The following is a 12,836-nucleotide window of genomic DNA, read 5'->3' on the forward strand; positions in this document are numbered from 1 at the left end:
GGATGCTCACAGTGTACCCTGTTCCCTTTTAGAGTCTCTTTATCTTAAAGAGCGAAGTAAGAAAAGTAGGACTAGTGATTTTCACAGCTCTGGAAATTTGACTTAGCTTTAATAATAATAATAAATAATAAGTATTGATTGTGAGTTTATCATGTACCAGACATCATACTAGGCACTTCCATTATATGCTGTCCGTACAAAGCCATTTGAAGTAGTACTAAATCTCACTTCCCAGAAAAATATGGAATTTATCATACTTTGTTATATTATGTGATCATCTCTGCTAGAAGCTCCCCCTTTCAATTTGTGGACTTCTAGATAAAGAAACGCAGAGCTAATGGGAAGAATACAGATAACCAGTGCTAATGAGAAATTTTAGAAATTTGAAAGTAACAGAAATACTAACCAATAACAACAAAAGCAGACTCACCATAGTAACACAAATGATAGTACCAAAAGGAACTCATAGAGATCCAAGTATACTAAAACTTAGTGTGTTGTTTATTACCTTTGTCCATTGATTTTTCTTAGATTTAGATATAATTGAAAAATATTAATCAAACAAATTAAATTTAACAAAGTAACTTAATTTCTCAAAGTAGAAATACCAGCTAGAATTTTTTAATATTAATGGAGCCTAGCAAGCATTCTAATATGTAAATTCAAAATATTCTTATATTATAATAGAAGTCCTGAAAGCTTTAATAAACCAATTTAACCATGAAATTTCATAGGAAAATAAGGCTCATAAATTCAAAAGTGGTTAAGCTCATATACTTGTCCTTACATATGTAATATTGAAATAAGAGAAAACAAAGTATTTTTAAATTAACTTCAGAAAAGCAGTTTTTCTCCCAATCTTTTAATGTGATTATGTGAACTTGCTATGTGAATAAAAGAATGAGAAAATGATATAAACTGAGTTTGATGATTTAACAAATGTTTATTGACCACCTACGCTGTGCCAAGCACTGTTTGAGGCATTTGGTATACATCAGTGGGGGAAAAAGTTCCCTGCCCTCATGGAACTTACATTTTCACAGGAGAGGTAGACAATAAACATAATAAGTAAGTAAACTATGAAAAGCAGTGGGGCATTGGAAAGAGGGTGTTGTAGGAGGGATAATCAGGCTACAATTTTAAATAGGGACGTCAGGATATGCCCTTATTAAGAAGGTGACATTTAAGCCAAGACTTGAAGGAGATAAGGGGGTTTAGACAAGAGGATATCTGGCCAAAGAACCCTCGAGGAGGAAGGAACAGCCAGTGCAAAAGGCCTCCAGGTCAGAGTGTGCCTCGCTGATTTGAGGAACAGCAAAGTTGGAAAGCAGTGAGCAAGGGGGAGAGTATTAGGTATGAGGGTAGACAGGTAACAGGTAATAGGGATACAGATTCTGTAAAGATTTGGGGTTTTATACTGGAGTGAGATGAGGTGCCATTGTACAGTTTTTATTAGAGGAGTGATATGACCTAACTCATGATTTAGAAGAATCAGTTGGGCTACTGTGTTGATAATTGACTATAGGAGGGCAAGGGTAGGAACGGAGACTATTTAAGATTATTGCTATTGCAATAATCCAGGCAAGAAATAATGGTGGTTCAGACTAGTGTGAAAGCAGTGAAAATAGTGAGAGGAGGTTACATTCAGGGTGCATTTTGAAAGTAGAGCCCACAGGATTTCCTGACAGTTTGGATGTGGGGTGTGATAAAGAGGAGAGTCAAGAATCACTACAAGGTGTTTTGCATGAGCAATTGGAGGGGATTAGAGTTGCCCTCAACTGAGATGAGGAAGGCTGAAATTAGAGCTGGTTTGGGGGATGGAGGCAGATGAGAAGGTCAATTTCAGACTTGCTAAATTTGAGATGTCAGGCAGGCATTTGGACTAGAGCTGTAAACTTGCAAGTCATTAGCATGTAGATGATAGTAAGTCTGTGCCCATGAAACTGGATATATGTTACCTGGTGATGGGGCATCAACAAGGCAGCAAGGTGGCAATTTCCTGGCGGTTCAGTGGTTAGGGCTCCGGGCTCTCACTGCCAAGGGCCCAGGTTTGATCCCTGGTCGGGGAACTAATATCCCCACAAGCCACTCAGTGCGGCCAAAAAAAAAAAAAGGCAGCAAGGTAATGAAAACTAACTTTACCTATCTCACAACTTTACCTGGCGCCAGTATTGCTGGTAGCCCAGTTCTTCTCGCCAATTAAGGACCAAAACCAATTCTCAGAGTTTTGGGGCTAAGTAACATACTATATGTGAAGTAGTAGGCATTCAATAATTGTTTCTTTTCCTTTCATACATTTTAACATTTAAAGGACAAGGCAGCTTAAATGTAGGATGTCTGTATTTAGCCTCTTCCCTCTTCAGTAGTGTTGGTTTGGGGAAATTATGAATGAATTACATTCACCTGTTTTACTAGAAAATGATAAATTATTGGATTACTAAAGCATAAGGCAAAATACAGGATAATATTAGGCTGAATGTGAAAGCTGAAGAGAAAAAAATTCAAATGATAAGAACAGAAAATCAACCTATATTCCCTTAGGTACCTAGAAACAACATCACTAGTGGTTCCAGTACTTTAGGACACACTGGAATTATCTGGGCATCTCTTAAAAATACTGGTATCTGGCTCCTACTCCCAGAATTTCTGATTTATTTGGTATGGGATACAACCTGGCCATCTGGAGTTTTAAGGTCCCTCCAGACATCCCTCTAATGTGTCACAAAGTTTGAGAACTACTGTGTTATACACTTTTTTTGTTCTAATGGAACTGTCACTAATAATCACAGTATTCAAATTTCCTTCCATAATTTATTTTATTCTTTGCTGGTGTCAAAAATGGAAGCAGCTATCAAGAAAAGGTCCTCTTGAGGTCATTATGCTAAGTGAAATAAGTCAGAGAAATTCAGATACCGTATGACCTCACTTATATGTGGAATCTAAAAACAAAAACAAAAAACAACTCACAGAGAACAGATTGGTGGTTGCCAGTGGCAGGGATGGGGTGTGGATGGGAGGGGTGAGGGGTAGGGGGATGGGGGAAATAGGTAAAGGGAATCAAAAGGTATAAACTTTCAATTATAAAATAAATCATGGAGATGTACAGCTTGGTGACTATAGTTAATACTGTATTGTATACTTGAAAGTTGCTAAGAGTGTAGATCTTAAAAGTTCTCATCACACGAAAAAAAAACCAACTATATATGGTGATGGATGTTAAATAGAAAGAAAAGAAAAGAAGGGAAGGGAAGAGGAGGGGAGCGGTGGGGAGGGAAGGTCCTCAAGGCAGAGTAGAATAAGTGAACCCTCTGTAAATCATGCAAATGAGAAATCACTGCCATAATTTGTTGTAGATTCATGGCAGATATTCACCTGGCCATTTATTTGTAGTATAAGTGAAGCCCAAATTGGAGGTAGCTGTGATGTCATGGTAGCTGCTTTAGACTTGGAGTAAGAAGACTTGGATTGAAATCCTAGTTCTTTTGCATATTATCAGATAATTATCATAATTGCTTATTATCAATTATTATCATAATTACCCATTGTGGTGGGCAATTCATTTAACCTTCCTGAAATTCAAATTTCTTTCTCCCTAACATGAGAATGAGCAAGTCTACTTTGCATGGTTGTAATAATTGTTTTTAAAAGTGAATGTATGTGAAGGTAAATTATAAAGAATTATATAAAGACACTAAAGAATTATTATTTGAAATTAACCTTAGAAGTGACATAACATTGTAAAATGTAATGATTTCCTGGAAGTAGATAGATATTTCTTCCTATATTTTTTCACTGATTTAAGAATAGAACTCTGCAAACAGTAAGTAATAAATGTTTTTGATCTTAATGTTAGGCATGGAAACTGTTATTTTGTATTTATTTCTTATACAGTGTATTAATATGGGAAAAACATGAACTGTCGGACACAGATGTTGTCACTTATTATCAAATTTGTGTCGCTAGGCATGTTCTAAAACTTAGGTTTCTTTTCTCTTTATATTGGGAATAATAATATCTAGCTTTGGGCTTCCCTGGTGGCGCAGTGGCTGAGAGTCCGCCTGCTGATGCAGGGGACCCGGGTTTGTGCCCCGGTCCGGCAAGATCTCACATGCTGAAGAGCAGCTGGGCCCGTGAGCCATGGCCGCTGGGCCTGCGCTTCCGGAGCCTGTGCTCCGCAACGGGAGAGGCCACAACAGTGAGAGGCCCGCGTACTGCAAAAAATAAAAAATAAAAATAATAATAATAATATCTACCTTTCAGGGCTGCTGTGTAAAATTCAAGTGTAAAGCACCAAGCATAGTGGCTAGCATAGGTTGGCAGGAAATGTTGATTCCTTTCTTCCCTCCAAGAGTATGGTAATCTTGGGATAATAATTTTAAAATCTGAGTAATAATTATTTCTCCATAGCCAAAAAATCTTAACTGTCATTTTTATTTTGCTGATTTCTATATCATTTTAACTTTTAAATGTCCACCCCTCTCCCAAAAAAGCCATTTTAACTTTAACTTTTTTTTTTTACTTTAAGTTTACACCATGGATAGCACAGAGGAGAAGAATGACAGCACAAAGGAGAAGAATGACAATTACAAAGATGATCTTCTGCTAAGGGTGGGACTTAATGATAATAAAGCCGGAATGGAAGGATTAGATAAAGAGAAAATTAACAAAATTATAATGGAAGCCACAAAGGTATGTTTCTTTTTTCTTTCAATATCTTTAATTTAGTAACTTTTTAACTTTCTGTTTAAAAGAAAATTAGTATTTTAAATATCCTTTTAATTATAATTTTAAATATTTTAATATATAAAATTATTAAGCTACAACGCATATAGAATAATTTCCCTTCTCTTCTGTTGCTTTTGCCATCCAGTTTTCTACTTCACATGCACATAGTATGCATGTTAAAGCAAAATAACATATATCTTCTTTTTTCACCCATTTTTTTTCACCCCAATAGGAGAATAGTACAATTGTGGGTTTTTTGTTTTTATTTCAGTTAATATATCTTTGAAGTCTTTCTGTATAAGAAACTAGAGATCTTCATTCTTTTTTATGCCTGCGTATGTGGATGTACTATACTTTATTGAACTAGTCAGAATCTTTATGGATGGAATATAATGTCATTTCTAGTCTTCCATTTTTACAAACAATACTATAGTGAATAAGCTTGTATTTCATAACTTTACATATGTGCAAATATAACTATAGGAGAGATTCCCAGAAGTGGAATTATTCCACCAAATACATATAGCATGAAAGGATATATGCATGTGCAGTTTTTAATTAATTGTGCAATTGCCCTCCATAGTAGTTGTATCAATTTACATTTCCACTGCCAATATGTGAGAGTATGTTTTACCATGCTGCAACCATACCAACGTAGTGTGTTACTATACTTCTGGATTTGCCAGTCTATGGTAACATAGGGTCACATTAATTTATATTTCTCTTATGAAAAGTGAGATTGTACATCTTTTTCATATGTTTAAAAGCCACTTATATGTGTATTTTTTACACACTGTCTCTTCTAACCCTTTGCACAATTTTCCATTGGATTATTGTTTACCTTTTGACTTTGCTCATGGTAGTTTAGTCCTGTGCAGTAGTTTTTCGTTTGCTTCTTTTTACGTACTTGAATTAGTTAACTACATATGACTTTCTCCAAGATCATAAAAGTGTTCTTTAATGGGTTTTTTCTACCATTTGGGGGGTTTCATTTATGTATTATGAAATATCCATGCAGAAAGGTGTAAAATTTAAGAGAATATCCTTATTCTTAGCAAATGCATGCTGATAACTGCACCAACTTACTCTCAAATGGTTTAGCCAAAAAAAGAGGGTGGAGGGAGAAAGAGAGAGTGAGTGTGTGTGTATGTGTGTGTGTGCGCACACAAGCACACATAAGATTTGGGAGAGAAACCGAATGTAGCAGGATATCAACAATTGGTCAGTCTAGGTGAGGACATATAGGTGTTCCTTGTACTATTCTTTCTTTCAACTCTTAAATATTTGGAAATTCTAAAATAAAGAGTTGAGGGAAAAATAATTTTTTAAGCATATAAAATGTAGATACAATTTTAAAAGTATCAATAAAAGATAATTAAGAGATGAAATAAGGAATCCATATAACATATGGATTCATAAGAGATGAAATAACATAAGAGATGAAATAACATAAGAGATGAAATAAGGAATCCATATAACATATGGATTGGATCCTGGTTGGAACAAATACATTTGGAACATTTAGAGGAATTTGAATATAGGGAGGATACTAGATAATATTAAGGAATTATTGTTAATTTTGTTAGTTATGAAATGTTATTATGATTACATATTACTATGGAAAATGGCCTTATTTTTAAAGATGCATGCTAAAATACTCTATAGAATAGCTAAATGTCATTATATCTATAATTTACTTTAAAACAGTTCACTTAAAAAAATCATTGAAGGAAATTAAGCAAAATGTTAACAGTTGTTAAATCTCAGTGATAGTTTTATATATTTATTATAGCAACCTCTATATTTTTCTGTTTCAGACTCCTTTGAAATTTTCATCATAACAATTTTTTAAAAGACAAAGAGTAAAACCTATGATCCTAGTTTTCAAGTTAAGAAATAGAATATTTAAGTTATCTTAGATGACCCTATCAGATATTCCCTCTTTCTTCCTCATGTCTCAGTACCATTTACTAAATAGTCCATCCTTTCCTACTGATCTGCAGTGCTTTCTACTGTTCTAATAGATTATTTGTCTGTTCTTGCACTGTACAACATGATCTTAAATACAATACTTTAAAGTCTTGATATCTGTTGGAACAAGTTCTCTTTTTTTGGCCTTTGTTCTTTTACAAGAGTATCTTAGGCATTCTTGAATCTTTGCTCTTCCATGTAAATTTTGTATGATATTAATATGTAGCAATCATAGAATAGATACTTATGTATTTTATATATTAATATATTTGTATGCTTTATATAATATATATTCCTCTAGTAGGGAGGAGGGGTGAGTTTATCTGAAATATCTTTCTTAAATTGAAATTTTCTAATTCTTGCCACTCCATAGCAATTTACCTTTTAAAAACTTTAATCAGAAAATTTTAAACATACCCAAAATTAGAATAGTATAGTGAATCCCAGGTAATCATCACCCAGCATCAATAATTATCAACATTTTTACAAATATTGTTTCATCTTTCTCACTTACTTCTCCCTACTGAATTTTGGAGGTGGAAATTAGAGTATTTTAAAACAAATCCCAATAAATTGGATAAATTTCTAGACATTCACAATTTTCCAAAACTGACTTGAGAAGATACAGAAAATCTAAATAGACCTATAAAAAGGAAAGAAATTAAATTAGTAATTAAAAATCTTCCCCCTCCGAAAGGAAAAAAAGAGATCAGGTCAAGATGTCTTCACTGGTGATTTTTTTTTTTTTTTTTATACAGCAGGTTCTTATTAGTCATCCATTTTGTACACATCAGTGTATACCTGTCAATCCCAATCACCCAGTTCATCACACCACCACCACCACCCTGCCGCTTTCCCCGCTTGTTGTCTATACGTTTGTTCTCTACATCTGTGTCTCAATTTCTGCCCTGCATACCAGTTCATCGGTACCATTTTTCTAGGTTCCACATACATGCATTAATATACAATATATGTTTTTCCCTTTCTGACTTACCTCACTCTGTATGACAGTCTCTAGATCATCCACGTCTCAACAAATGACCCAATTTTGTTCCTTTTTATGGCTGAGTAATATTCCATTGTATATATGTACCACATCTTCTTTATCCATTCATCTGTCAGTGGGCATTTAGGTGGCTTCCATGACCTGGCTATTGTAAATAGTGCTGCAATGAACATTGGGGTGCATGTGTCTTTTTGAATTATGGTTTTTTCCTGGGTATTCACTGGTGAATTTTATTTGACATTTAAAAGAGAAATAATACCAATACTCCACAAGTTCTTCCAAAAAATAAAGAAGGATGGAACACTTCCCAGCTCTTTCTATGAGGCCTGTATCCCCTTAATACTAAAGTCAGACAAGCAGAAGATAATAGATCTTTATAAATGTAGAAGTCCTCAACAAAATATTAGCAAACTGGATCCAACAAAATATTAAGATTATGTAGCATGACCAAATGGGATTTATCCTAAGAATGCAAGGTTGGTTTAGCCTCCAAAAATCAATTAATGTACTATACCATGTTAATAGAATTAAGGACAAAAAACACATGGTCATGTCAATAGATGCAGAAAAATCATACCTGCCAAAATCCTATACCCATTCATGCTAAAAACTCTTAATAAATTTGAAATAGAAGGGAACTTCTGCAACCTAAAAAGGACATCTATAAAAACATATACACCCCAATAAAAATTAAAAAACAAAAAAAATCCAAAAAAAATAACCCTATAGTTGTCATTATACTTTATGGTGAAAGACTATAAACACTTTTGCCCGAAAATCAGGAACAAGGCAAGGATGTCCAATCTCACCTGTTCTTTTCAACCTAGTTCTGAACATTTTAGCCAGTGCTGTCAGGCAACTAAAAGAAATAAAAAGCATCAAGATTGGAAACAAAGAACTAAAACTATCTGTTCACAGATGACGTGATCTAATACATAGAAAGTCTTAAGGAATTTCAGGAGTGCAACAATTGTACCCTGAAAATTACAAAAACTTGGTGAGGGAAGATAATGACCTAAAAAATGGAGACATATGCCTATTCAAGGATGAGAAGATTCCATACGGTTAAGAAGGTAGTTCTCCCCAAATTGATCTGTAGATTCAGTGTACTTCCCTCATCAAAATTCCAGTGGCTTTTTTTTTTCTGCAGAAATTGACAAACAGATTTTAAAATTTATATGGAAATGAGAAACATCTAAAATAGTCAAAACAATTGTAAAAAGGAACAAGCATGGGGGTCTGACTTTCCTATTTCAAAACTTACTATAAAGCTACAGTTATCAAGACAATGTGTTACTGCCATGAGGCTAGACATATAGAACAATGGAGCAGAACTGAGAGTCTAGAAATGTTTATAGTTTATTGATATTTGTACCAAGGCAAAAGGATAGTCTGTTCAGCACATGATACTGGGACAACTGGATATCCACATGCAAAAAAGATGAACTTATTAGACCCTTAACTCACACCATACACTGAAAATTAACTCAAAATTGACTTAAATGTAAGAACTAAAGCAATAAACCTTTTAGAAGATAGGAGAAAATCTTTGAGATCTTTGTTTAGGCAAACATTTCTTGGATACAACACTGAAAGCACAGTCAGTAAAAGAAAAAGTTGACAAATAGGGCCTCATCAAATTTCAAAATGTTTGTACTTCAGAAGATACCATTAAAAAATACAAAGATAAGCAACATACTAGGGTAAAATATTTGCAAAATAAGAAGACAACCCAATCAAAAAATGTGCAAAAGATATAAATAGACATTTCACTAAGGAAGATATAAGAATGGCTCATAAGCACATGAGAAGATATTCAACATTAGTCATTAGAAAAAGGCAAATTAAAACCACAATGAGATGCCATTCATAGTATTATAGCCTAGAATGGCTGTAATAAATAAGACAGGACTTTCCTGGTGGCACAGTGGTTAAGAGTCTGCCTAAATATAGGGGACACAGGTTCCATCCCTGGTCTGGGAAGATCCCACATGCCATGGAGCAACTAAGCCCGTGCGCCACAACTACTGAAGCCCACACTCCGCAACAAGAGAAGCCACCGCGATGAGAAGCCTGCACACCGCAACAAAGAGTAGCTCCTGCTCGCCGCGACTAGAGAAAGCCCGCACACGAAGACCCAACGCAGCCATAAATAAGTTAATTAATTAATTAATTAATTTTAAAAATAAGATAGACAGTAACAGATGTTGCAAGGATATAGAGAAATTGGTACCTTCATACGTTGCTGGTAGGTTTGTAAAATGGTTCTGCCACTTTGGAAAACAGTCTGGTAGTTCCTCAGAAGGTTTAGCATGGAGTTACCATATAACGCAGAGATTCCACTCCTAGGTACATATCCAAGGAAGATGAAAACATGTGTCCACACAAAATGTGTACACAATTGTTCATTGCAGCGCTTTTCGTAATAGCCAAAAAGTGAAAATAATTAAATGTCCATCAACCTTATAAATAGATAGTATGTTCAGTGATGGAATGACGGATGATTTTCTAGAAGTTATTTTCTACATTTTATTTAATGGCTAACATTAAATTTGTTAAAGTACTGTTTACCTAAAACAACTAGACTGCCAGTTATTTCTCCACTAAAAAAATATGTTTATTCAAGATCAGCGGAAAATTGCAGTTCAAGGTCTGCAACCATGGCAAGCCAAATGCAAGTCCCCAGCAAAACTGGAGAGGAAAACTCTTTCCAATAAGGGAAAAGGAAGTTGGCAAGGGTATAGTAAACAGAGTCCATGACTTTTTATTGGCTGAGTTCTTGCCAGAAAAGAAGAGGAGTCTTCTTTGTCTTGCTTTCTACTATCATCAAAGGGCATGAGAGCTCCCCCTTCTGACCTCTGACTCTATTTAATTGAGGTTTCTGTTAGTTAATTTTTTACAATAATTTTTTAGTGAAAGTGAAGGAGATAACTGATGACTCAGCTGACTAAGGCCTTGGATATGCCCGGAGGATCCCACCTAGGACACATTGTTATTTTGTTATTTTCTGAGTGCAGATCTGTACTCATCTCTAGAGTTTGTACTGTGCTACATCCTGCCTCACAAGATTCCTATGATTTAGATAACTATAAATTCATTTTACAGATAAGGAAACCTAAAACATAATAAGATTAATTTTAGGGTAACCCAGCTAGTAAGTAATGGAGGTAAGTTTTGAATTCAGTCATTCTGTTTCTAGAGTCTGTGCTCTTAGCCATCAGGTTCGCAGTGATGCTTCCTTCAAACATTCTTCTTATATTTTGTTTTCCTATGTAGGGGTCCAGATTTTATGGAAATGAGCTCAAGAAAGAAAAGCAAGTCAACCAACGAATTGAAAATATGATGCAACAAAAAGCTCAAATTACCAGCCAGCAGCTAAGGAAAGCACAATTACAGGTATTAATTCAATTGCTAAATAAAGTGGAAGCTGGTAGAATAATAATTGATAGTTAAAATGCATCATGGTCAAGTCATAACTGAAAACAAGGTGAAATGTAAATGTTCATTACATTGTAAAGCATAAAATTTAACAAATGTGCATACAACTTTGTTAAATACTGCTCTACCCTTTTACATAAAGACCCACACCTAGACATTGTCACCTGCATTATACAGAAGAGTAAATGGAGCCTTAGTTAGGTTGTGACTTGCCCAGCTTCGTATGACAGGTAGTTGGCAAAGCTAGGATTTAATCCAAAGCTTTTGTTCTTTTTATTATGTATGTACATTGCAGCTAGAAAAGCGCACAAGATAAATGTGGCATGTTTTCTGCAAAACTAATTTTGCAAAAAAGATTTAGGGGAACATGTTAACCAATTAAATTTGAAAGTACTTTAAAACATAATTGTGTTACAGTAAAATGAAGTCATGTAAATGGTAGAGTGCCAAATGTATGTGAACTTTTAAGATAAAACACAAGACTTCTAAAAATGTGGGGCCTTTGGCTTCTTCAGCATCTTTGGGGAGTAAATACTCAGTTTCTGTGGTATTAAAAGTTATTTCAGTAGAAGAGTTTGAGAAGAACCAAGCTGCAAAGCATCATGTGGTAGACTGAGAACTCAAAGCAGTAACATTAAAGTTTACTTTTAAAGACAGTTTTACCCTCTGGGACTTCCCTGGTGGCGCAGTGGTTAAGAATCCGCCTGCTAATGCAGGGGACACGGGTTCGAGCCCTGGTCCAGGAAGATCCCACATGCCGCAGAGCAACAAACCCCGTGCGCCACAACTACTGAGCCTGAGCTCTAGAGCCCGCGAGCCATAACTACTGAGCCCATGTGTCACAACTACTGAAGGCCGCGCAACTAGAGCCTGTACTCTGCAACAACAGAAGCCACTGCAATGGGAAGCCCGCACACCGCAGCGAAGAGTAGCCCCCACTCGCTGCAACTAGAGAAAGCCCGCACACAGCAACGAAGACCCAACACAGCCAAAAATAAATTAATTTTAAAAAAAAAGTTTTACCCTCTATCAAAATCTGATTCAGTTTTACAAAGCACTTTAACCTATAACGTAACAATAAAATTATAATATTAATCTACTATGCTGCAAAATTCTTTTCATGATAGAGTTCAAAGATTATAAATTTTGTTTTCTTTATCAAACTACAGTGTGTCATTTTCTTTTTTGATATATGCTTTCCTAGAGCACAGACTAGTTTTGGGGTTTTTTTTAAATTTAATTTATTCATTTTTGGCTGCGTTGGGTCTTCATTGCTGTGCGCTGGCCCCCTCTAGTTGCGGCGAGCGGGGGCCACTCCTCGCTGCGCTGCGCAGGCTTCTCATTGCAGTGGCCTCTCTTGTTGCGGAGCACAGGCTCCAGGGGCACGGGCTTCAGTAGTTGTGGCTCAAGGGCTCTAGAGCACAGGCTCAGTAGTTTTGGCACATGGGCTTAGTTGCTCCGTGGCATGTGGTATCTTTCTGGACCAGGGCTCAAACCCATGTCCCCTTCATTGGCAGGCGGATTCTTAACCACTGTGCCACCAGGGAAGCCCCAAGCTAGTTTTTTATCTTCTGTGTTAAGTGGTCTGCTATCATGACTAAAGATGATTTATCAGTCAAATCATCAGTTTTAATGCTTCATAGCAGTCCACTGTATGGAGGTGCATAATTTATTTACCTCATCCCACCTTGGTTCC

At 35.6% G+C, this 12,836-nt stretch overlaps 1 protein-coding gene across 2 annotated transcripts in view; it reads left to right on the forward strand.

The window, feature by feature from the left end:
* The window catches only part of POLK (DNA polymerase kappa), a 62,216-nt gene that overhangs the window by 15,075 nt on the left and 34,305 nt on the right, over positions 1-12,836 (forward strand). For both annotated transcript variants that reach the window (XM_079916449.1, XM_079916448.1), the window contains 2 exons: positions 4,526-4,689; positions 10,979-11,098. In XM_079916449.1, the coding sequence (XP_079772575.1) occupies positions 4,534-4,689; positions 10,979-11,098 (276 nt within the window). In that variant the 5' untranslated portion in view covers positions 4,526-4,533. The remainder of the gene's footprint in view (positions 1-4,525; positions 4,690-10,978; positions 11,099-12,836) is intronic.

This window comes from Stenella coeruleoalba, assembly GCF_951394435.1.
Source record: "Stenella coeruleoalba genome assembly, chromosome: 3".
Taxonomy (NCBI): Eukaryota; Metazoa; Chordata; class Mammalia; order Artiodactyla; family Delphinidae; genus Stenella; species Stenella coeruleoalba.